The sequence below is a fragment of the Falco naumanni genome, chromosome 5 (assembly GCF_017639655.2).
Source record: "Falco naumanni isolate bFalNau1 chromosome 5, bFalNau1.pat, whole genome shotgun sequence".
Classification (NCBI taxonomy): domain Eukaryota; kingdom Metazoa; phylum Chordata; class Aves; order Falconiformes; family Falconidae; genus Falco; species Falco naumanni.
In genome coordinates, this window is record NC_054058.1 from 90,990,011 (window position 1) to 91,016,077 (window position 26,067).

The window sequence follows — 26,067 nt, forward strand, 5'->3', positions numbered from 1 at the left end:
CTCTCCTGGTACTTCCAGGTTTCACTAGCTCGGTATTGCAGGAGGATGGGCTGGCTTGGTACAGGCTGACTACAAACGACCGACAATCAACCTGAGAAGCTTAGTACCAGGTAGGAATCCTGCCAAGCTATGAGATTATTGCCATTTTTCAGTTTTCAGCCACTTTCTACTGCAGCATTGTATCTCAGTGAGTCCTCAGAGACACTGGTTTCAGACAGGGCCAGAGTCAGGAAACACTAACTGGTGATCCCTCTTGGCAGTCTCATCCCTCTCTTCTGTTCTGCCTCCCTAAATCAGTAATTCACCTCGCTCCATCTTTCTTGCCCTGTTTTATCATCTCCCTTCTCTGCTGTTCACTGTTCTGTTTTGAAACACAGAATCACAGAAAGGCTGAGGTTGGGAGGGACCTCTGGAGGTCATCTGGTCCAATCCCCTGCTCCAGTAGGACCTCCTAGTGCCTATTGCCCAGGCCCATGGCCAGATGACTTTTGAATATCTTTAAGGATGGAGACTCCACAACGTCCCCGGGCAACCTGTGCCAGTGCTTGGTCACGCTCACAGTGAAAAGCTGCTTCCTTGATCTTCAGAGGGAACCTCCTCCGTTTCGTTTTGCGCCCATTGTTTCTGGTCCTGTCACTGGGCACCACTGAGAAGAGCCCAGCTCCATCCTCTCTGCACCCTCCCTTCAGGTATTTATGTATACTGTAAAGATCCCCCTGAGCCTTCTCTTCTCCAGGCTGAACAGTCCCAGCTCTCTCAGACTTTCCTCCCAGGAGAAATGCTCCAGCCCCTTCATCATCTTTGTGGCCCTTCACTGGACTCTTTCCAGTGTGTCCATGTCTCTCTTGTACTGGGGAGCCCAAAACTGGGCACAACACTCCAGGTGTGGCCTTAGCAGTGCTGAGCAGAGGAGAAGGATCACCTCCCTGGTGCCAATACTTTGCCTAATGCAGCCCAGGATACTGTTAGCTCGTTTTGCAGTGAGGGCACATCACTGGCTCGGTACTCCTGGCCCTGATCCAGGCCCTGTGCACAGCAGGCCAAATTCAGCTCTCAGCTGTTCCCATGATTTAAGAGGATTTCCTGGGTCAGAATGAATTTGGCTCCATTAGCTACGTCAGTATAACAGGGAAGGCAGAGAAGCAGAGATTTTGCTCTGAGCTCATTTGCGGTAGACGCCTTCAGTACTGCAGTTTGGCTGAGAAGACTTGCGCAACTTCATCAAAACACACAGTTGCTCACCAGAAGTAGCAAAGAAAGTGAGGCAGAGAAACACTCCGCAAAGTAGTGAGCAGAAAACCTAATAAAGAGCACATCCCTACACTGCCCGGGACCAGGAGAAAAATGCTGCAGAGCTGAACGTACTCTAACAGCCACCAAGCTCCTACCTAATGGATTGGCAAGGCTGACCCCTTCTGTATTTTAGAAAAATGCTGCCTTAGGGGTGAACAAACCATCTGATCAGTTACAGCATAGGAGAAAGGCAAGGCCTTTCCAAGGGAGTCATATGGCCATGCAACAGATGGAGATCATGGATTAGGACAGGGAGCAATCTTGGTTGTATTGGAGCAAGGTGCAGGTACAGGGCAATATGCCTTCAGCAGCCCTGCTATTCCCAGATGCTTTGGCATCTGCAGGGTATATGCAACATACAGATGGGTGAGAAAGCAAAGGGAGAATAGGATAATTCCCTCTTCCAAACAAAAAGAGCAAAGGCTTCCCTTCATCCCCTTTCCCGAGAAGCAGCCCATTAGCTCCCTGTGATATCCACCCATGGGAAGTCCAGCATCCCACCATGATGCCCTGTGACTAACCCAGGACCCTTCTCTGCTCCTGCCTGTGATGACAGGATGGTTTGCTGGTTAAAATTTTCAGAACAAGCCAATTTTGAGAACCTCTTTCATCAGTGACAGTGGCAGCTGCAGGAATATTTTTAGTTTTGAGTCTCTCAGCCTCCTCGTAGTTCGGAAAATATTTCATTTTTTGCACTGTGGGTGGAAATGGAGATTAGCACTTTCTAATGTTACAGCAATGCTCCCTGGAGGAGTAGTGGAGATGATGGTGGGAGTCCTGATGCTTTGCCCATGGCCTGCAAAACTCAAGGGCACCCTGCATTGCCCTAACATGACATGGCACAAGGTGCAACTAATCATAGAGACAGCAGCTAGGGGTGATGCTGCACGCTCCAGTGGGAATGGTTAGAGATATTCCCAGAGGATTTTTTTTCACTGGAAAATGTATTTTTTGCCCCTAAGGACAAAGAAATCGCCGATACAGCATTTATAGTTGTAGGTCAGGTCTGGAGAAACAGGCAGGGTACGGATGGTGCCGGTGCCGCTTCGGCTCTGCAGAGGCCTGTGCTGCTCGTCCAGGAACCATTCCTGCAGCAAGAGAGACAGTGGGATTTGAAACCAAAGCCACTGCATGAGAAACCACCTTGTATGACTCTCGTTTCTTTGAGGATGGTGGGACCCGTGCCTGTTGGTATAGGGAAAATCAGGCTGGCAGCGGCATTAGGGACGGAGTACAAACCTGACAGCCTAATGACCTTCCCACTCCCCGGCCTGTCTCACCGGTGATTGTTTTTGTCCTGTTTCCTGACTACAGCTTCCAGGCTAGAATATCTGAAGATAAGGGTGTTCCAGGGAATGTCAGGCAGAACAAGAAATGACCCCTGGCTGTACCTGCGCAAGAAAGTGGCTCCCCCTGTTTCCATGTGGCACAGCCTCCCACAGCCGTTGCGGTGCTGCCAGTGAGACTGCTGCCTACAGAGGGGCTCCAGTTGCTGCAAATAGGTTTGACCAATTTTACTTAAAAAGCAGGATTTGGACCGTTTCCCAGATTATAATTACCTATATATAAATACAATGATAATTATGCTACGTAACCGAGACCTCAGAGCACAAAGCTGACAAGTGATGACAATTAAATTCATTAAGAGTGCAAATGCTCTTCCTCTCTTTTATGAAACGATACTGAGTGATCCCTGAAGAAATCCAGCAACCAGAGACATGATCTGCTAATAAGTGTCATGTGAGCCTGGTGAAGGCTGCTGGAGAGGCAGGACAACCAGCCCCCCCAAGGAAGAGCACTGGTGCTATATAGCTAGTAAAGGAGCAGAAAAGTGGACAGTTAAAACATTTCATTTTGAAAATGCAGTACGCTTCAAGCATTTTGAGTGAAACCTACCTTTTCACTTTATCTAGGCTGGGAAACAAATCAAGGCAGGGTCTGTACTGTATGGTATGGACACCATCTGGCACGGCATGGCTTGCATCCAGAGAAAAGCTCTTTTACCTTTCCTGACATACAGATGGTAACCCCATCCAAATTCCTCACTGGGCATGGTCCATGACACGAGCTGGCCAAGGGGGTGAGCTGGCACAGGGCAAAGCTCAGCCTGAGAGCGTGGCACTGCTGCAACACACCGGTCCTGCACCACCATTCAGGGCCAGACCCCTCTGGATGTCAGCAGGACATGATGTCTCTCTGTACCTGTCCCAGAGCCCAGGAGAGCCTAAACTGGGGTCCATCGCAGTCTCACTGACACTTTTTAAAGTGATTTAGTATACTTTTTTTTCAAACACTTTCTATTTTTTCATATTCAGAGGTTCCAAGCCTCAGGAATGATGACAAATGCTCAGAAATATGTTACAAAAGGCATCTACAGGAAAAGATGATTATTCCTAGGCTTCTTGGGAAAAATTGAAAAGTGATTGTGGTGCACAGAGTGCTTCCAGACCAGGACTAGAAACCAAGACTGTATCTTTCCATTGAACTCTAGATACGAAATAACACTAAGGAAAGGGAGGAAACAGCGATAGCTGTAACACCTCATCTGCAAAAAATACAGTGATTAAGAGATGCTAAACACCTACATCACCTTCTTGGTGTTTTTGCTGAGACAGCCAAAAAGCCTCAGACCCCACCGTTATCCGAGCGACCTTTTACACTGACTTCATATTCCCAAGTTAAGCATTTCAGCATGTTTTTTATTTTTCCAACAGGTCAACTAATCCCCTGCATGCAAGTGTTTCATTACAGCGGTGTGCTTCCTTCCCTAAGAGTCTGAAATACCTTGTCTTTGAATGTAATTGAACTTCTGGAAAAGGAACGATCTAGACCGAAGTCACGCTTTCCTTGCTTTCATTCTGCCTTCATGTCCATCCACTAGAAGGTGTTTGAACACTCTTTTATAAGCAGTTGAAAGAATTTCCCTTAATGGTTTTCCTGCGCAAAGGTTGCTGTGTCCGAGGAGCCCACAGCAAGCTCATGGAAAATAGGCTACAAAGCCCCGCTGCCAGGGAAGAGCTGAACAGAAAGGTGACTGAGTGTGCAGGTGTTACAAAACTAACCAGGATTGTTGACTCTAGTGACACCAAATCTAACCGGCTTCTGGAGAGGTGAAGAAGAATCTTGTGGTGCTGAGCGAGTAAGCAATATAATTGCAGACGGTGCTTAGTGCTGATAGGCACAAAGTAATGGAGACTTGAGGAAAAAAACTAACCCTGTCTCTGTGTAAACCATAACAAGTTCAGAAAAACACTAGTGCAATCCAGGGGGAAAAAAAAAAAACAACAAAAACCCCACAACATTCTGGAGGCATTAAAATCTATGGGAAATGTTTCAGTACTAAATGGATGTCGAAAGAGTAGAGAGAGCTTAAGGAATTACTAGCGGTGAAACCGGAGCAGGCTGGAGTGTAACAACATGTTACAAAAACATCCAAGTGTAGTGACCAAGGAGCAGTTACCGACAGCGGTACAAGAACATCATCCCCATGCTCCCACGCAAATGCAGAGCATGCCTACCCCGTAAGCATGCCATGCAGTCCTGCAGAAGGCTGCTCCACAGCCAGCAACATCTCCATCAGTATCTGAACTACTCAGTTTACTCGTCTTCTGTGTCATCTCCTTGTTCCTCATGTTCTCGTACCACCATCAGTAACTGCTCCTTGGTTGATACACCTTACAAATTTGTAATGTGTGGTTGGACTCCAGCCCGCTCCAGTCCCTAACCTGTCTCTTAGCCAAGCTAGATGTGTCTACCTTTTGCACTCTTTTCTTATTAATTAGTCCCTAATCCCCTGATTAAGTACCAGAAGCTGGCAAAGCAAGGAAACCTGTCCTGCTTCCCCTTTGTTTTGATGGGCTGACTGGCAGCAAACTCACCTGAATCTCTTGAGCAAAGCCATGAGAGCTGATTTTTTAAATCTTGGTGTGACATAGGGTGAAACCCTGTGAGAGAGAAAGGACAAGTCCTGCAAAACAAGCAGTAAAAGGTAATTTCCAGGGGTTTGTTTTTCACTCAGTACCCCTGTTAATGTATAGGACAGATCTAAAAAGAAAATCACATGAATCTATAGACCTGGCCTTTCTACTCTGCTTACTTGAACCGGATCATTAGTCTGGGGTTTTATAAACTAGTTTGTTACAGAATTTGCTGCAGAGCTTGTTAGTTTGTAGAACTACATTTCTGATGCATTAGCCTTTGTATCACTTTTCCCATAAATAAAAGTCAAGCCATATTCAGCTTTTATTTGCTCTTGGCCACTGTGTAATTTTTGGGCATGAAATTTGCTCTTCTGCTGGTTTGTTTGTCTACTTGCCTGTTGTAACTAGTGGAGCCTTTAGCTATTGTAAGTGAGGAGGGGAAAAAAAAATACCTAAACCAATTTAAAGTGAGGAAATTCACAGGCAGTGTTTGAGAAGGGTGGAGCTGAGCTCCTTAGGGTAAATTATAAATGGATGGTATTAAGTCTGAGGAAATAAACAAGTTCCAACACTGAACTGCTGCTATCTCCACTGAGGATTTTAAAAGAAGCAACAGTACAATTGGCTACAACAAACCGGCTGTCTAAGAGCTCTGAACTGTTCCTTCTCTTTCTACAAAAGGTAAGTTACACACAGCTGAGAAGCCTCGAACACCATTCCTGCAATAAGGATCCCAGCATTTTGGAATCCATTCTTGGCTTTAAGAGTAATGAATGTTAGCAATAAAAGTATTTTCTGGAATGTTTCCAGACCCGTGTGGTTCCTGCAATAGGTGAAGGTTCAAGTTTCAGCTTATGGCGCTCGAACTAATTCTTCTATTCTCAAAATAAACTCAGATGAAACATGAAAAAATAAATTACTTTTGCTCATTTGACTTTCTTGGGCTGGATGTGGAGCAGATTCGTATGGGGATTGGAAGTCCAAATGCCTCTATCGTGCTTGCTTTCTGCAGTGATTGGAGAAATTGTCCAAAATCCTGGTTTTATCCTATTTAAATCTGCTAGAGTGTCAGTGGGACTCGCTCAAGTCCTTGGACCAGTCTGCACACTGCACTGGGACGAGGTCTCCTGCGGGTGCTTTGGGTAGATGGAGCCCCCCCCCGGCCCCCACAGTGCTCAGCCCCAGAGAACCAGGGGCAAGTCACGGCAGCAGCCCAGGGCTCCCACCTGCCTCATGCCACGGGTGGAGGGAACACCACCACAGCAAGACTCACTTTCAAAATCAAGGAATTCCTCTTAGCTTGCCCCTCTCTTTTTTTTATTAGGCTTTATCACAGAGGACTTATCTCTGCTGATGTGCGGTGCCAGACAACGAAAAGACCCAGCCTTAAGGGTAGGATGTAACGGCAACCAGCACAGGCAGCCTAAAAACTAGCAAGTTATTTGTTATTCGGGTGTTGGGATTTTTCATGTCTAATTTGTTGTCAGTCTATTTAAAATAATGGATAATAAATAACATTCCCCTCCAGAACCTAGTTTGTTCACTTCTAATGTGTGGCACAAAACTTCTGGTTTCTTTCCAGACACTGGAGAATTGGAAGGTTGAAGAATATAGTGTGGTTAAAGACTGCTTTATTGCTGCCTGTTGTGGTTTCTCAGATTATTTTCTCAAAGCATTGCTTTAGCGGGAATAGATCACTGGTGCATTTGGGAAGTAAATGAATGCAGTTATGAATACTTGTTACACATATCAATTTATGTTAAAACTATGTATATTGAGATCCCCTACAAGATATAGTTAGTGTTGCATGGATGCCTACATTTGAGGATAATTTTTCTTCTCATGCATAACCTCCCCCTAAGCAAGAGTTTAGAAAATAAAACCACTGGTTTGTGGGATGGGGGACACGCTGCATATCACCTTTTTGCAATGTACTTCACAAACCCCACGACAAAAAGCTTTTCACCACTCTCATTCCTAAAAAATAAAGCGAACTATTTGTAACACTGCACTTCTGCATATGAATTTTTAAGTCTTTCCTCAAGGTACTAGTGGGCCAAGATGAGAAAAGCTCCATCTCCTTCCAGAGATCCATCCTCTGCAGAGATGGATGTTACACAGAATCATTTTATTCCCAACCTTAAAAACATTATCTGATCTATTATTACTCTTCCTGTGGGCTACAAATCTCACAGCACAGTTTCAACTAAGGAATGATTCTTGGTCTCTTCCCTGGTCTTGTAAACTTCATGTTTTAGGAAAACACCTTGAAGTTTAATTTATTTTTTTTTAGAGCTGCACACTGAACGGGTCTGGGTAACAATGCTATCCTGGTTTGTTGGTTTTTTTTAGCTTCTCAGTTTTGTTTCAAATTCACTTTGGAAAGAAACTTGAAATACTTCACTCCCAGACAAGTTGAAACAGAGCATTTTTTGAACTGTGAAATGAATATGTCATCGATTGGTACCAAGGAAACAAAGGGTCAGGCAAAACCTCGCCCACTTGCATATTTTTATGGACAACGCTCATCACGGTGGTGTCACTGTGATTCCTTCTATAGAAAAGGGCAGCTTACACCTGAAAATCTGCAGAATCAGGCCCAAAGGGAGTGTCTGATTTTCTTAGAAGGATCAGTCTTCACTGCAAACTTGCCAGTTAAAACACGAGATGTAAATCTGATTTTCCTCCCCACCTTGAGTTGCCTTTACCGATCATTTGATTTTGCCGGTGTCTTCTCCAACTCTTCTGGACCCACTGAAGCAGTGGCAGAATTGGATCACACGGGCCCCGACCTCTGACCAAGCAGCAATCCCTGTTCCTGGACGGAGTGATACAGGGACAGGTGTGAGGCATCTTACTGCTGCCTCCGTCTGAAAAGTGATTTGAATTGCCAATATGTTAAATAACCTCCTCTTTTCACTAAGGCAACGAGTCAGCCTTCAATACTACACTAACCGTTTTTCATTTGAAATCTATTTTTACAGTAATAGTATATGACAAGTGGTGTAATGCATGAAAGGATCAATAAGGATTATACCACTAATGAGAAAATGGTGAAACATGTCAGATAAACATGACAAAAATAATGGAAAATAGAGGGCAAGACATACAAACGGGAATATGCACATAACTGGTTTCATACAGATGCTTTTTCTTCCCTTTCCTGATTCCTGACTCATGGATGTTGCCTCTTGTTCCAATAAAACGGGAAGAAAAAAAGTTTAAACTGTCTTTTCTTGTGGATCTATTTTATCTAATAAAAACTCTGGAAACATGTACTGGGAACTCACTTTTGAAAAGCCATAGAAAAGGATTATTTTGTAACAAAAGCTTATTTTTCAAAGCATGGGCATTAGCATCATAGCAGGAAAATGTAGAGAAAAGTATGAACTTCAGCCAGGGTTTTATTATGCAGATCTCAAGTTAATATTGATGTGATTTAAAGCAGCTACAGAGTGAGTTGCTTGACTTCTGGAGTATAAACCAGATCACTACGTTTGCTTAAACTTGATAAAGGGGAGGTTAACGTTAATATTTTTAACCTATTTCTTTCCTCTTCCTTTTCATGAGCTATCATTTTCATCGGAGGATCTGAAAAGCCAACTCAGCTTCCAAATTCCATTTTTTTAAAAAATAAATAATGTAATTGAGTAAAGCTGAATCAGCTAAACATCTTCCAAACCTGCAATTTATACAGGTTTTTGTGGTTTTGTTTTTTTCCATGACAGACTTACTGGCAATAATCCAGGTGGGTGGGTGTCCCCTGTCCCCCCACCCTGTCCCCTCCCCCTTTGCAATAATGCAGTCCCGGGGATAAAAAGCAACTGAATCTGTTTTTTTCAGTCTCCTTGCAAGTGCCGGGCAGCCCGCGGTGACAGCACCGGAGCGCGCTGACAGTTTGCATTCCAGCTCCTGCAGGGCACAAACGTTTTGCACAAGCCCAGCCGGCAGCCCCCGGCGCCTCATCGCCCGCGCCCGCGGAGCCCCCCGCAGGTCAGCAGCGGCAGGCGGCCCGCACCTCCTGCGCCAGGCGCGCAGCTCCCGCGGCTGCTCCGCGCTGTGCCCGCCAGAGGCCACTGCAGCCGCAGGGATGGAGGCTCCGCCGGGGCGCTCCGCTTCGGCGTTCACGTTACAAAGGGGGAAAAAAAAAACCAAACCAAAAAAAACCAACTCAGCCGATATAAAGGATTTAGCATAAAGTCGTACAATCGACGTTATAATCCCCAGTGCAACGTTTACACGCGGGGTTCGGCTTTGCTTCTTCCCACAAACTACCTCGGTTTGCGTGTTGTACGTCGCGATTCGCAATTGCCCCCAAGGCGACTTTTAACTGGAGGCTCCAGCTCCTACCTGCCGCCTTGCACCGCCCGCAGCACGGCCCGAGCACGGCCGCAGCACCCACCGCCCCCCGGCCAGACAGACGACGCTGATTTTGCCCGGAAAACGAATTTTACTGGATTTTTTTCCCCCTTCACAGGAAGAAGTCAAATAAATAAATAAACCCAGTTTAACTTTGCTCCGGCCGGCGGATCTGAGACGACAGGTGGCTGCTGCGCGGGGAAGCGGCCGGGAGCCGCGGCGCCTGCCCGCTGCCCGCCCGCCCCGCGGAGCGCCGGGGCCGGCGGGGTGGCGGGGCCGCGGCGGCGGGACCTGCTCCGCCAGCGGGACCTGCTCCGCCGGCGGCCCCCGCAGCCCCCCGCCGCGGCGGGCAGCTCTGCCGGGGCGCGGGGCCGGGGCCGGCCGCCGAGAGGCGCCGGGTGGCGGGGCGGGAGCCCCGCGGGGCCGTTCCCGGCCCGGCCCCCGCCGCCGCCGCCCGGGAGGGGCCGGGCGGGGCCGGCAGGAAACCCCGCCCCGGGCAGCGCCCGCCGCGCTCCGCGCAGCCCGAGCCGCTCAGCGCCGCCGCGGAACCGAGCGGAGCGGAGCGGGGCGGCGGGGACGGGACGGGACGAGACGGGACGGGGCGGGGCGGCTCCGCCGCGTCGCAGCCACGCGGGACCGCGCCGCCCGTGGGCCGGGCCCGCCGCGGGGGGGGGGGGGGCTTCGGTATTTCTTTTTTTTTCTTTTTTTTTTTTTTTCTATTTGGTGAAGGAGACGAGCAGCAGGTTTATGCTAATCGCCCTCTCGGGAGCGGCTGCGGGCGGAGGAGGAGGAGGAGGAGGAGAGGAGCCATTTTGAACTCACTTCAAAGTTTAAGGTGGAAAAGTTGGAGCTCTCCAGCCCGCTGCCCGGGGACGGGGCGCGGGGCTCAGGGCCGGCGGCGCCCGGGCGGCGGGGGCGGGGGAGCCGAGCCGGCGGCTGATGGATGAGGGCGGGCGGGCAGCCCGGCGGGTGGATGGATTGTGCGGCAGCCCTCTGCCCGGCATCGCTGCCCGCTGAGCTCCGGAGATGCTGCGGCTGTCCGCCGCCGCCTGCGTGTCCTGGGCCGCGCTGCTCTGCGCCCTGGCGCCGGCGGGCGGCGGGGAGCTGCGGCCGCCCCGCGCCGCCCCGCTCCTCCACCTGCCCCCGGGGGCCGCGGGCTGCCGCGCCGCCGCTGCCGCCGCCGAGCCACCGGCGCTGCCGCCCGCCGGGCGCCTGAGGGCGGCGGGGGCCGCGCTGCGCCGCGCGTCGCCCGGTGAGCCCCGCGGGCCCCGCGGCGGAGGGCCCTGGCCGCGGCGCGCCCGGCAGCGGGCGGCCCCCGAGCCCCGCGGAGCCGCCGCCGGCTGCGACCCGCCGCGGCGGGAGGGGAGCGGCGGGCGGCGCGGGGCGCGGCGGGCGCGGAGCCTCAACAGCCCCCCGCAGTTCCAGCTGCCCAGCTACCAGGTCTCCATCCCCGAGAACGAGCCGGCCGGCACGGCCGTCATCGTGCTGCGGGCCCAGGACCCCGACGAGGGGGAGGCCGGCCGGCTGGCGTACTCCATGGAGGCACTCTTCGATGAGCGCTCCAACGACTACTTCTCCATCGACGCCCAGACGGGCAGCGTGGTCACCACCCGCAGCCTTGATCGGGAGACGAAGGACACCCACGTGCTGAAGGTGACGGCCTCCGACCACGGCTCCCCGCGCCGCCGCTCGGCCACCACCTATCTGACGGTGACCGTGAGCGACACCAACGACCATGAGCCGGTGTTCGAGCAGCCTGAGTACCGGGAGAGCATCCGGGAGAACCTGGAGGTGGGTTACGAGGTGCTGACCATCCGTGCCACCGACGGCGACGCCCCAGCCAACGCCAACATGCTTTACCGCCTGCTGGAGCCGGGAGCCGGTGACGGGGTCTTTGAGATCGACCCGCGCTCTGGGGTTGTGAGGACCCGAGCCCCGGTGGACCGTGAGGAGGTCTCCGAGTACCACCTGGTGGTGGAGGCCAACGACCAGGGCAAGGATCCAGGACCACGCAGCGCCACCGCTATGGTGCACATCACTGTAGAGGACGAGAACGACAACTACCCCCAGTTCAGCGAGAAGCGCTACCTGGTCCAGGTGCCAGAGGATGCCCCGGTGAACAGCCAGATACTGCAGGTACAGGCCACAGATAGGGACCGGGGCAGCAATGCCCAGGTGCACTACAGCATTGTGAGCGGCAACCTGAAAGGCCAGTTCTACATCCACTCTTTCTCTGGCGCCATCGACCTGATCAACCCTCTGGATTATGAGACTATTCGGGAGTACACGCTCCGGATCAAAGCCCAGGATGGGGGCAGGCCTCCCTTGATCAACTCCACTGGCATGGTGTCGGTACAGGTGGTGGACGTGAATGACAATGCCCCCATCTTCGTGAGCACTCCCTTCCAGGCCACGGTGCTGGAGAACGTTCCTCTGGGCTACTCGGTGCTGCACATCCAGGCAGTGGATGCTGACTCTGGGGAGAATGCCCGCCTGGAGTACAAACTCATAGAGATGGCATCGTCCACCGGAGGTGCCCCTGTAGCAGGTGACTCTGGCTTCCCTTTTCAGATCAACAACAGCACAGGGTGGATCACGGTGGCTGCAGAGCTGGACCGAGAGACTGTGGAGAACTATCACTTTGGGGTGGAGGCCAGGGACCACGGCGTGCCTGTCATGACCTCCTCAGCCAGCGTGTCCATCACTGTCTTGGATGTGAATGACAACAACCCCACCTTCACGGAGAAGGTATATCACCTCAGACTGAATGAGGACGCGGCTGTGGGCAGCAGTGTCCTGACCCTGACAGCAGTGGATAGGGACGTTAACAGCGTTGTGACTTACCAGATCACCAGTGGCAACACCAGGAACCGTTTTGCCATCACCAGTCAGAGCGGAGGGGGGCTGATCACGCTGGCCTTGCCCCTGGATTACAAGCAGGAAAGGCAGTATGTGCTCACAGTCACTGCCTCTGATGGCACTCGCTTTGACACCGTCCAGGTCTTCATCAACGTCACGGATGCTAACACACACCGCCCAGTCTTCCAGAGCTCCCACTATACCGTGAGTGTCAGCGAGGACAAGCCTATTGGCACCTCCATTGTCACCATCAGTGCCACCGATGAAGACACGGGGGAGAATGCGAGAATCACGTACATTTTGGACGATAACATCCCCCAGTTCCGCATCGACCCTGACACAGGCACCATCACCACCCTGATGGAGCTGGACTACGAGGACCAGGCCTCCTACACGTTGGCCATTACAGCCCATGACAACGGCATCCCCCAGAAATCGGATACCACCTACGTCGAGATCCTCATCCTGGATGCCAATGACAACGCACCCCGCTTCCTGCGTGACCGCTACCAGGGCTCGGTTTTTGAGGATGTGCCGCTCTCCACCAGTGTCCTGCAGCTGTCTGCCACTGACCGTGACTCGGGCCTCAACGGCCGTCTCCTCTACACATTCCAGGGTGGTGACGATGGAGATGGAGACTTCTACATCGAACCCACTTCTGGAGTGATACGCACACTGCGCAAGCTGGACCGCGAGAACGTGGCTGTCTACAGCCTGCGAGCCTTTGCTGTGGACAGGGGCAGCCCACCACTGAAAGCCTCTGTGGATATCCAGGTGACTGTGCTGGACATCAACGACAATCCCCCTGTCTTTGAGAAGGACGAATTTGACATCTTTGTGGAGGAGAACAGCCCCGTGGGCTCTATTGTGGCACGAATCAGTGCAGCTGACCCTGATGAGGGGACCAATGCACAGATCATGTACCAGATTGTAGAGGGGAACATCCCCGAGGTCTTCCAACTAGACTTGCTCAACGGAGACCTCACAGCCCTGATGGATCTGGATTACGAGAGCCGGACGGAGTATGTGATCGTGGTGCAGGCCACTTCAGCCCCTCTTGTGAGCCGAGCAACAGTGCACATCCGCCTCCTGGACCAGAATGATAACCCACCGGTGCTGCAGGACTTCCAGATCCTCTTCAATAACTACGTGACCAACAAGTCCAACAGCTTCCCCTCCGGCGTGATTGGCAAGATCCCAGCTCATGATCCCGATGTGTCTGACAGCCTGGCCTACACCTTTGTGCAGGGCAATGAATTAAACTTGCTCCTTTTGGACTCTGCCACTGGGGAGCTCAAACTCAGTCGTGATCTGGACAACAACAGACCCTTGGAAGCCCTTATGAAAGTGTCGGTCTCAGGTAAGCAAGTGTTTGAGGATCTTAAAGCGTGTAAACCTGCTTGTCAGACCAGTATGGGGGCACGGGCAGAAATATCCCACTTGCAGTTCAGTGCACAGCTTTCAGTTTCCTGAAGCAGCGGTTTACCCATGAAATTTTTTGGGAGGGACCACAAAAATGTATCAAGCCCATGTGCTGTGGATTGAAGTGGTGCAATGAAGTTGTTTAGTAAACGTGGATCACAAGGGTAAATAAATATGAGTGTGCGTGGAAGGGTAGTATGCGCCCTCAGTTGAGGTGGTGCTTGGCTGAAGCTTTTCTGATGTGGTTGCATAGAGGTAATAAATGATGTAACTTGCAAAGATGTAGGGAATGCACATGTATCCAAAATGCCATCTCCCCTCCCTCTTGGTTTTGGTTTCTTTTTTTCCCTCCTAAAAAAAGAAGAAGAAAAAAAAAAAAGAACAGTTGAGATTTGGTATCTGTGGGGGTTTTAGCAACAAAAATTGTTTATTCCTTTCTGCATACTGGGAGGTTTGGCTGGTAGATCCTTAGACCTCGGACCAGTTCTCTGCTGGTGTGGCCCGGGTGGATGAGACGCTGGCAGAGCTGCGCTGGTTTGCATTGCTGGCGTGTGTTCCTGTGGGAAACAGCAACTCTGAAAGCAATGAGTTATGGCTGTGTAATAGCTGTGTAACGTGGCTAATTGCACTGAAGTTGCTTTAGTAGCGCTAGGGGCGGACACTGGCCAAATGCAGCCCCAGAATCAGTGGTGTTGCAGGGGAGGAGAGGACTGGAGAGGAAGAGGTACTGTACCCCACTACCTTCCTCAGAGAATTTGCGTCTCTGTGTGTGTGTGAAGGCTGTTCGCTATCATCCAATGTATGCTTCTATATGAGTGCATACATGCTCTTAGGATATTATTCTTTTTCTGCTCGGTTGCCTTTTTATCGTGGAATTACATTTTATCCCTCTAATTGTGGCATCAATCATGCAATGAGTAATTTCCTCTGCAGGTGCCACTCTGTAAAGTTTACTGTGGACCTGATCCCATACTTCTGTTGACTTTGAAAGGTTTAACCAGATGCATTCCTTGCTGCCTCTCTCTGCAACCTAAAATGAATATTTGCATTCTTTCTGTGAAAAAAATAGTTTAAAGTATTAGGTATGTAAAATGACACTTTGGGAGATGCTTCTTTTTGGATGGTTGTATTAAAAAAAAATAACAGTCAAATTGTGGCATAATCCTGGCAGCGCTTGTTTTACTATAAGTTGTCATAGCGTGCAGCAGGGCCTCAGGGGAGCGAGCCGTGCTCTCCCTTGCGTTTGCAGGCTTGAGGTCCTTTTTGCTTCAGGAAAATGAAAGTGATATTAACCGAGCCGACTGAATTTACTGCGGTGTGTCACCTGACAAGCCAGCCGCTCCTGGTTCTTCCAAAATGCTGGGGGGCAGCTAGTGTGGTAAGGTAGCTCATAAATGCTGTTTCCATGTCCTGTGAGGACTTGCAGAAAAAACAGACAGTTGGTTTGTGACCTTAAAGAAAAACATTTGGATTAAGGTGCAGGTGGTTGCATGGTCACTGTCTGAAACGGTAGCTCTTTAGCTCTTTATCTGGTAGCAGAAGATAAGAACTCATCTTGGAGCACAAAGCTTGGCAAAGTTGTTTTGTTAGACTAGATGAAGAGTGTGTTCAGAACAGAAAAATAGGTGACACGAACTATTCCTTTCTCAGTCTAATGATTTCTGTAGTTTAAGTGGATGAAATCTCAGGTAGGAATGAAGACCTCTGTTTTCTTAAGTAACACAGGAGCTTGATCATTCCAGCACCATTTTCATGTTTGCTGAAGGTGTGAACTCTGAAACTCTGCTGTGATGATCAAAACTGGCTGGCTGCTGCATGTCTTGAGATATTTGAGGGATTAAAGCTTTTTACGGGTAGGATTTTGAAATAATTTTGACAAGCACGGAACTCCATTTGATGTTATTTCGGAGAAGTTCGTGTTTGGAAATTGAAATGGTGGAGTCTGGCAGTGTGTGAATCAGTCCAGGGAGGTCTCACCTGCCTGGTTTATCTGATGCAATGTTTAAAAAAAAAAAGAAAAAAAAAAAAAAAAAAAACCCAACAGAGAAAAAGCTCAGACAGAAGCACTCCACAGGGTTATCTCCAAGTGTTGCAAAATACCTGCAAATCATCTGCTAAAATGACCTGGCAGTTAACTGAAAAACGTGTCTATTGGAGTAGCCATTAACCTCTCAACCCAGACAGACAAAGTCCTGCCCTACTCACAGCTGCTCTTCAGGTCGGGGAAGGATTGAAGCTCTTTATGAACCTGGGGAATTCAATCTATATACGAGTCGGAAGTAACACTGCTGCTATAAAAATCTTATTTCCACCTAACGAGGTGTTGTGCTGCGGAGGCATATGCGTGTGTGTGATGCTAGTGAGGAGCCGCACTACTCAGTTGAACTGCTTTGAGACACCGATACTTGGCTAAAACCAGCATTCCTTCATTTGACTTGGGGATTATTCAAATAAGCATGGCAATATTGGCCTTCTGCGTATAAACAAATTTTAAGAGTCGTGAAAACCAAGCAAATTGAGCTAATCAGTTTTGTAAAGCCTGAGAACGGCATGCTCAGCATCAGCCCCGGTGTGTGCGTGGCTCTGCCTTTGCCCTGGTTCTGCGGTACCTGCTCGGCTGTGCCCCCGCAGCCGGTCAGGAACCGACCCAAGCCAAGGAGGGAGGAATGTGGGTGGTGTGGATATTAGCATTTTGCTTTGGATCGTGAAGGGAGCTTTTGAAGTCAGTCTCTTTTGAAGTGAATCTCTCTTGGTGCTCTTCTGCCCGTGCCTGTCGTGCAGGGCTGTCTGGATGGACAAACCGGACCCCTTTTGGATGAAACTAATGCAGATGCAGTGCTCCAGGGGTCCCTCAAAAAGACACATTCTCTTTTTTCCATTGTACCTTTGAGGCTTTCCTACAGAAAGGCAGAGCTTGGCCTCATGTTCCCATGCCCACACACTGCATCACACTAGGTTTTGTTGTTTTAACAACTGGGGTGAAATCTGGACCCTGCTGAAATCCTGCACTTGCTTTCCCAGGGGGGCAGGATTTTACTTGGGGCTTCTGAAACAGGTGGTCAAGAATTAATCAGTCTGTGATTTCTTAGTTTTACTAATAAATGTATGGCTTACATTGACAGGATCATTAAAAACCATTACTTTTTATCCACAGCGGTGTGCATGATATCATTACATTGGGATTTGTTTGGTCAAAAAGTGGGTTAAATGTTGCTCAGGTCACATTGCATTTGCCCATGTTAAACATTTTACTGCGGTCCCTGCTGGTGTGAGGGGGGAAGGCTGGTGCTAGCCTCAGCTTTGCACAAATGTTGCACAAGTTTGCCTGGGTATCACATTGCAAACTGCTGGCACCTGCTTGGCTGTGGCTGCCACAAGTAGTCCCACTTATCATCAATGACAGCTCGATGGCACACAATGGATGTGTGCACAAACTCCTCTGGGAGCCCAGCCTAATTCATCAGTGCAGACAAAACCCAACCTGACTGGATGCTACAGCTTTCAAGTGGTCTAGATAAATGTAAAATATCATTATACAACAAACGATATACAATTTTGGGAAGGCAGTGCTCCTCACGCAGTGAGGGATAGACACCCATGCGTTTTTGAGGGCATGCAAGCTCAAGTATCGCCTTTTACATTTCTTTGGCTTTTAATCTCCAGTGGCATTCAGTGAGGTTATTGACCATCAGCAAATACAAGTTAAGGCAGAGCTCGTTTGTGTTGCAGTGAACTTCTGGGATATTTGCTCAAGCCTTGGTAAAGGATCTTCCTTATTATTATAATTTAAAAGTCATTATGCTAATGATCTTGGACCCCCGGCTCCCTGCCTTCTCCATACAAATGTAAGAGAAGATGCAATAATTTGGTTGAGCCCTTCTGATAAAGATAAGACCACAGCTGTGCCTGAGATGCAAGGCATTGGGGGGTCATTCGTGTATGTGAAGATTTGAGATTAAAGGGAAAAAAGAAACTCGAGGGAGAAGACGTCTGTAAGCACAAGGGCACCTTTGGGCACAGAGGGCAAGCACTGGGTGGCCACATGGGATGTGGGCCGGGGGCGTTGGCGTGTGCCCTGGCCTCATGCCCCTGCCTTTGGGGAGTAGGACAGATAGGGCTGCTGGGGTCTTGTGAGTTTTGGGGGGGGCAGGGTGACTCATTCTTTTAGGAGTGATGCTTCTGGCTGCCTGTGAGGACTTGCTTTGAGGCTCGGTGAGGGGCAGTTAGCGCCTGCACTGCTCTCCGTGGCTCCCCTCCCAGGGAAACACCTTCCTGCAGGTGGCTTCTGTGGGATCCCTGTGGGTTATACACTCGGGTGACGATGGCAACAGGGTGATGATGGGAACGGGCGGGTGGAGGCTCTGGGTGGGAGGAGGTGTGTGGGTGTGTTGCATGGCTGCAGGGACCTTGGGCGCTTGCACTTCATGCATGCATCCCACCCTAAGGCGAGGGGAGAGAAAGCAGCAGATCGAAGGGTGCAGGGACCAGGGAGGCAGGGACGAGCGACCTCATTTAGAACGGCTGTGTGATACTGCAAGCTGCGGGACTGCACCCGCAGGCCTTACTTGGTATATTAAGTGGGGCTGAAGCAAAGGGCGACTGATATTAACCGTGGTTTGGAACATTTACATTCATTTTCTTAAAATAGCAAATTAAGAGCAGCAACCGTCATTTTAAAGTTAGGGTAGCTGCTGGATCTTTTATTGTGTCTGTTTGGGTTTTATAGTCTAATCTGTTCCGTAGGTGAGATGCAGTTTAGATGTGAGTCCCTCCAGCCTGCAGGAATGTGACTTTCCCGCTTCAGCTGTACGATCTGTCCCAGCCGATAAAAAGCTGTGGCTGCCTTGTTGCTTTCCTATGGGCTTCCTTCCACTTCATCCCAGGATTTCATAGGAGTGGTGTATTTTTCTTTCAAAAGACAGGAAAACGTTTATGGCTATGAGAGGAAAATATTTATTGGAAGGCTGACTGGCTTAACTTTTTACTGAGATAAAAGGTATCTTCTTCATGTAAACAAATAAAATAGGGAGTTACCTGCAGCTCAAACTACTGTAAATAAGCAATTCCTTTGCTAAAATGGTGATCTCCGCTAAAATAAATAAATAAATAAAAAATATTTACCACAGCACACTTAAAAAAGTAAACAAGATGTTTTATCTTAGATAAAAGCTCTTTTGCCAGTCAACTTCTTTCAGAAAATGCTACTACGCAACATAGCTATAGCTAAAAATGTTTGTTTCTCCCTGTTTCTGTACAGTGCAGGCTGTATATTCCCTTTTTTTTTTTTTTCACACAGCTTTTCAAGATATTTCTACCTTAATACGTCTTGGTGGTTGAAGCATATGCAGTTGGGCCTACTTAACCTTATCCCACAAAGTGAAAGTTTGAACCATAAATACTAGAGGTCACAATCAGTTCCTGGAGGGGGGAGGGAAAAAAAAGTGTGTATCAAAGCCCTGCAGACCCTGCATAGACCAGACTCAGCAATGCCGTTAAAAAAGCCAAGGGGATGTTTGTATTTGCAGCATCTTCTTGCTAAGACTTCTGTACAAGTTATTTGGGTTCTCTTGATTGGGAAGGTGTGAGAAATGGCTTATTGAGGTTGCAGGGGGTTTTTGGCTGATTTTATACACACTGCGTTCCAGTATTTATTCTTTTTTTATTTTCTGAATGTTGATGCTTTTCTCAGTGATTTCTGGGAAAGAGGGAGACTTTGGGACGACAAAGAGAAGGTGTAAGAAGAATGAGACTGAAGACCAGAGAGAGAGAAAGATCTGCTAGGCTTTTCTTGATAACAAGTCTCAAGGGAAGCAAATTAGATTTGGAGTAGTATGAGGGTGGGATTACCTGGAAAACTTTTTTTTCCGCTATTTTAAAATTATTTGCAAATGGGGAGGTTGTTGTAATAACCGCTTTTTAATTGGATTAGTAATTGTTTTCTATTTTTTGATTACTTTTTAAGCTTCAGGGTATATTAATGAATTGGTTTCCTTGATGTATTCCCTTGTTGTGATTTGCTTCCCTCTTAGAAGTCACTGAAGTGCTCCTACTTCTGACTTGCGCTTGTGGGTTGGGAAGAATCCTCTTTTGTTCTGGTCACATGTTCCCTTGCAGTTCAGAATTGGTTTAGGCTGAGGATGTGGAGCCTGCTGCGAACTGCCAACTGCAGAATAAACATTGAATTGCTGTCAAGGGTAATGGCAAATAGAATACAGGAACAGTTTTCCAATTTTGGATATTAGGTTAATAGTAAACTGCAGTAGGTGGTGGGCAAAGTAGATGATGTGAAGCAGTGGTATTTTACATTTTGTTACCTCCAACTTCCCAAGTGCTACCCAAGGATGTGGCTGGCTGCTGCTAAGGCAATATAATTTTACATTTGCCCATTGAATAGTCTGTTTTTCTTCATTGTGTATAGCTAATATCGTGAAACTCCATTTCATTGTTGACTCCCATCTTTGAGCTGAATGGATTTTCTCAAATATCCCATGACTCAGGAATGTAATGCTGGGTTTTAAAGTTTGACATTAGGGGAAGGTAGGTAGAATGCTCACCACTCTTCTGATAGGGTGTTTGTGACCCTTCACAGATGCTGGGATGGGAAGCCAAGTGTCCTCACATTTCCACCAGTCTGGTCAGAGCATGGCTCTGGTGTCTCCCTGCATCTTCAAGGAAGGGTTGGGGAGACTCATCCATGGTTTCCTGCCTCCTCCTTGGGGTGTGCTGCAGGTCTGCCAGACACCCCTGCAGCTGACGGGTTGTCTCCAGCGTTTTGGCTGGCTAGGTGCTCAGGGTTCATGGATTCAGGGGCATGTGATAGCACGCAACACCTATGATGGTGTTTACAGTTCAGCCAGATGTGTTGGTGCTGTCGACACTGGCACAGCTGAGCTCACTTTCATCTGGTTATTTTGGGTACAGACAGCAATGACTGCACTGTAGCGTGGGTTTGGCTTGCGATTTCACCAGGCCCCTCCGTTCCCTCGTGGGTCGGGGCAGACTGATACAAAGACTCTGGGAGCGTGACCGCTCTAGAAGCTGGGAGCAGAATTACTTTTGGGGCAGGGAACAAGCAAATGTGGAGCAGAAACCTATTCTAAACCTCTGTGCTGCAAGTACCTTTTCAATATTTAGCAGCGTAGGCAACTCTAGCTGTAGTGCTCATGCATGAAGGATGAGCATGTGCAGGATCAGATGTCAGACACAAGATCTGCACGCTGCATCCCAGCTCCCTCCCTTTTGTCACCCCTCAGGATTTTGAGAGCCAGTTGGTGGGGACAGACTTGCTACATTTAAGTTCTTGAGATAACACAACTTATCTGCTTACCTCAGTATTGTCTAATTTACAGGATTTGGACAACCGTCTCTCTTGGCTTCCTTTGGCATACTGACCTGTGTTTCCAAAAATGTCTGTGGAGAGTCTTTGGGAAATGTATGAGGGTTAGAGGAGCTGAAGATACTCAGATCAGATCTGATGACCCTTTTTGGCAGTCTTCCATGTTACACTTTTTCTGTGCTGGTTTCTGTAGGAATTATGATGTTCTCAGGCAAAATAGTACTCCAACTACTCTGACATCTACTTCGCCATTTAAGAAACAAGTATGGCGGTGCTGTCTGTTCTGAATGATAGGCTTTTTTTGTTGTCTGCTCCTTTTTTAGAGACTATTTGGCCAAAATATTTCATAAATCAGAGTACAGAACAAGTTGGCGAGGGGCTTGGTTCTTCAAAGCCTTGTTCATAGTGATTGCCCACTTGAAAGAAAGAACATCTGAGACCTGATTAAATTCAGTTTTGCCAATTTGTGTTTCTGTGACAAGTGACAGTTTTATTATTTTTCCTCCCAGTGCAGCTCTTTTTCCAGTGATGAAAAACACTGAACTATTTATAGATGTAACACAAGTTTCCAAAAGGGGCAGGATGTAATCTTCATGGAAATTTTTGAAATGTGCCATTGAGTGATCTTTTGTTTGTTGGTTTGGCAAGATTTGCCTAACACCTTTTTTTGTAAGACCCAGGTGCATACACTTTGCTTAAGCTTTCATTGCAATGCATTGATTCTGTTGGATTCAGACAGTGTTTTCAAAGGTACAGCTTGGCTTTTATGGTTAGATTTGTATCACCTACCACAATCTGCCCAAGAAATCAGGTATCTCTTCAAAGGTGGTCAGGTAGGTTGCAGCCATGATTGGTTGATGCAGGAGGGCCGCTGGCTGGAGATGCCCATCTCACCCCAGCAGTTTAAGAGGGTGACTGACTTGGGGCAGTTGCCTTGTTGTTAGGTGGCTGAGGTTCAGTGGGGTGAACCCACCCTGAATATGTGTGCCAGGACAGAAGGGTTTGTTTTCTTTTGTAGCAATGATTGTACTTAATTCTGTTACAGCAAACTATCTGTAGTAACAGGCTTAGCGGACTAGATAGAAAGGATAGGGGAGGCTATACTTTGCAAACAGGAAAATGTTTTGCCGTGAATAATGTTAGGAGGGAGTTTAAATATTGTCAAGAGTTTGAGTGAATGAAGGGGGAAGGTTAGCTTTTATGGGGATTTGGCATTCAACAAAGAAATAAAATTTTAAAATGCTTCAGAAAGATGATCTTCGCACTTGAAAAAAAAAAACCACAGTTGGACAGAAAAGTAGGATTTGCTGGAGAGAAAGGAAGACTTTCGGACTTTGTTTCAACAAGTCGTTAATGCTGCTAAGCTGTAACCACCTTCGTATTTATTCCAGTGTTTACACTTGCCAAGCACAAAAAAAGCAAATAAATGAAACGGTAAACCTGTAATAAATCCTCAGGGGACCACATAATAAACATAGACATGTTAAGCTTATCAAATACAAAGGAAAGTAATCTGTTTTCAACACCATTGCCGAATGCATGATAGATGCTACATTCTGTCAGCCTGTAGCACTTTTGGAAATGACGCATCTGGTCAAAGTATTTCAGTGCTTTTTGAAGCGGGTAGAAGGAGAGGCCACTGGTAACAGCCATTGTCAGCACAGCATCTCCTGCCTGCTGTGGAGTCTGTGGGTAGCTCCAGGTTCAGGGAGAAGCAAAAATAGCAGGACCCCACCAAAAGGGGTGAAGCAGGGAGTGTATGAGCAGATCTGAGTTTCACAGACACGATGGCCAGCACCTAGCAGTCTGTCTTTGCTGTTAAATCCCAAGGGGCTATTAGGTTTGGAAGCAAATGTACTGAAGGTGATTCTCTGTAGCTGCCATGCACCCCCCCATGCATCGTGGGTACAAGGAGTCAGGCTGGTGTGCTTTCCTTTCACTAGCTCCAGATCAGACTCCTTGACTCTATTCAAAACGGACGTTAGCAAGTCATTAAGTTTATTGGATTGCATCCTTGCCATAGCACTTTTGGGCTTCCCAGGAACCAGCCCATCCCAGCCCCTCATTTACTTGTGTGCTTGCAGAGATGTCTGTGCTGAGTCTATTTCTAAAGGAGACCCTTTAACAACCAAGCTGTGATTTTTATTTTTTAAACTTATTTATTTATTTATCTGCCTGAATTTTGTTTAAATCACTTACAAGCTGTCCCACACTAGCGCATTGCTTGTTTTAGCAGTGCGTGATTGCCAGACGCTGCAGGCATAGCTCAACATGGCTAGGAAGAGGCATTTGGCACCTTTCAGAGCTTAGGTCCAGGAGAGGACTTATATCTAACCATCAAATGCCACAACGCTTCACTTCTAGGTGCTGGTTCCCGGCAGCGGTATCCTGTTTTAGGCAGCTAAGTGTCCTATAAAGTGGGAGTACTTGAAATACCATCCCACTACAGCTTGGGTACTTCACTCAGCGTAGCGATCAGGACACTTAGCGAGGGCAAAGATGGGCTGGGCTCCAGCCCTTGGTCTCAGAGCTCTTACTGTGCTGTACATTAAAGAGGAGCCGAATAAGGTACAGAAGCTGTTGTGGGACTGACGTTTCCCCTCTCTTTGGTAAGTGCCATAAGCTGCAGAGTCATGCTGACACTTGCAGGGCGCTGGAGAGGAGGCTTTTTGGCTCACGTTCATGTAGGTGGGCACTTCCATTTCAGTCGAGCAGCGGTGTGGGCAGTCTGGCTTTGACCCTCAGCTGCTATATTTTGTGTAGGGCATAGTAAAAGCTGGATTGTGAACCATTCTGGCCATGTCGGGACTGGGTCAGTTCTGGCTGTAGCCAGGTACTCAGCTCTTCCCACCTGGGAACTCAAAGGTAAAACAAACAAGAACTCTGGGGCTTTCCAGGGAGTACTTTTGTATTGATCAGAGCTGATTTATTTGTCTTCTGGATTTAACTTTTAGTATTATGCTTTTATGTGGAGTGGCCCCCAGATAGGCGGAAGGGTCAGTTACGGGATGATTCATGGGCTCAGACTTAAATTACGCTGCTAAACATCCAGAGTTCAACTCATCTTCGCCTACTGTTTAATCCTCTTTCTCACTGCACTTTGCCATGATGATAGACTTGCTAGTAATTATCAACATGTTGCTGCTCGTTGCTTGGATCCTGTGGCTTTTCCCGCAATGTGCTCGCTGACGTTACAGCTAGCCGACATTGTCCTGACACATACGGTAAAGGTCTCTTGGCAGCAATGGCTGGGTTGAACTATCCTGTCGGTTGACTCGGTTTCCCTTCTCACGGGGCGTATTTCTGATGTTGGCCTCCTTTTACTGACACAGTGTAATTTAGCAATGTGTGCTCTGCATGATGAGCTCTCCATCTGGCAGATAATTGCCTGCTAGTTTAAATCCCGTCTTAGCTTCAGTTTCTCAAGATCACAGAACCTGCTGGTGCCTTCTGGTTGGTTTTGCAGGCTGGTGGCAAAAGGATTTGTTGTGAGCTAAAGTGATATGGGCAAATTTCTGTGAGTTTTTGGAATGTTAGGTAAGACAGTTTAACTTTTAGGTCCTGCTTACTAAGCTACCTGACATTGTTCTGCATTGAGCTTAGCAGTCTAACGCTTGGGTTTGTTGGCCATGCTGCTGACAGCAGACACTGGTTGTTTGTGCTAGTTATGCAAAGCGGGAGCCCTCGGTACGTTTTAGGATCTGGAAGGTGGTGAAAGCTTGTTGCCTAAAACTTGCTGGTATTCCTCTTCTTGTTTATCTTCTCCTCTCCCCCTTCACGTTCATTGGATCTGTTTTCCCTGTGCTGTTCTGCAACAAGGTGCTGCGTCTGCTGAGTTTGCCTGCTGCAAGTTTGTACAGGGCTGTGTGCAGCAGAGGCCTTGTGGGGGCTGCCTTTGTAATAACTGCTGTAAATAATTAGGATAACCACCAGACATCGACTGCCTGACTGCCCGGTGAGATGGCCAGATACAGATGGCGGCACTGGGGACTGCCCCAGGCCCAGCCAGTGGTGTGTGTGGCAAGTGCTGGGAGCTGGCTGGCAGCTGCCCACCAGGCACAGTGCTTGCTGATGGGGTGGTGGCATCCTTTCTAACTGCCTTCTCTTGCCTTTGGGGGAGGCAAGGCAGGTTTCTCATCTCGTCTGACCTCTGTGCTGTTACTTGCTATTAGGTGCGTGTGTTGGCCCAAGGTGAGAAGCAACGCCCATCCCTTCCAGGGATGCCCCATGATATGCTCCTGGTGGGTGACAGCCCTTGCATCGTCCACGCAGCCCTTGCACTCCCAGTGGCTGTTTCAGGGCTGGGACCTCAGTGGTGCTGGCTGCCGGGTGCAGCTTGCACAGGTTTTGCAGCCGTGATCCTTTGCCCCTCTCCTTGCACAGGGTCTCGGGGGCCACAGCACGAGGTGGTCACAGTTCCACAGAGGTCTTGCTGCCCGGCACAGGCAGGCACAGGACATCTGTGGCGAGCCCCAGGTTGCAGGGCATGCTGCACACTGAATGTTGGTGCCTGTTGCCTTTGCAGTCCATGGGAGCAACACCTGTACCTGTGAACTGGGAATATGGCCCAGTTTGGATATAGATGGTGACTGCATTTCTTTCCTATCCCTAGTGACAAGTTGCAGTCACCTTTACTGGCTGGTTCTTTCGTGCCTCAGCTCCCTTATGGCTCAGCTAATAGTGGTGTCTAGGGCTTTACTCAGCTTAAAGAGGCTTTAAACTAAGAAATGCCTATTTACTACCAACTGACGGACATGACCGATTAATGGCAATAACTCAGGTGAGAACTGAGAGACGCTTTTTCTGTTCTATGCAGTGAACTTGTTTTGTGTGAATGAGTTTTACAAACTTTTGTACAAACTTTTGTACAATCTGCTT

At 48.6% G+C, this 26,067-nt stretch overlaps 1 protein-coding gene and 1 long non-coding RNA gene across 7 annotated transcripts in view; one reads left to right on the plus strand and one right to left on the minus strand.

The window, feature by feature from the left end:
- Positions 1-900: 900 nt before the first annotated feature.
- Positions 901-9,750, minus strand: LOC121089688. The gene is made up of 4 exons (XR_005828316.1): positions 9,564-9,750; positions 7,922-8,031; positions 5,172-5,260; positions 901-2,381 (listed from the first exon to the last, which is right to left on the minus strand). It is a non-coding gene; the product is annotated as an uncharacterized LOC121089688 (long non-coding RNA).
- A 1,227-nt stretch (positions 9,751-10,977) lies between these two features.
- The window catches only part of CELSR1 (cadherin EGF LAG seven-pass G-type receptor 1), a 176,779-nt gene continuing 161,689 nt past the window's right edge, over positions 10,978-26,067 (plus strand). For 4 of the 6 annotated variants that reach the window (XM_040594248.1, XM_040594250.1, XM_040594249.1 and 1 more), the window contains exon 1: positions 11,016-13,791. In XM_040594248.1, coding sequence (XP_040450182.1) covers positions 11,109-13,791 — 2,683 coding nt within the window. In that variant the 5' untranslated portion in view covers positions 11,016-11,108. Of the gene's footprint in view, positions 13,792-26,067 lie in introns of all 6 variants that reach the window. The other 2 variants (XM_040594252.1, XM_040594253.1) reach the window with 1 other exon arrangement.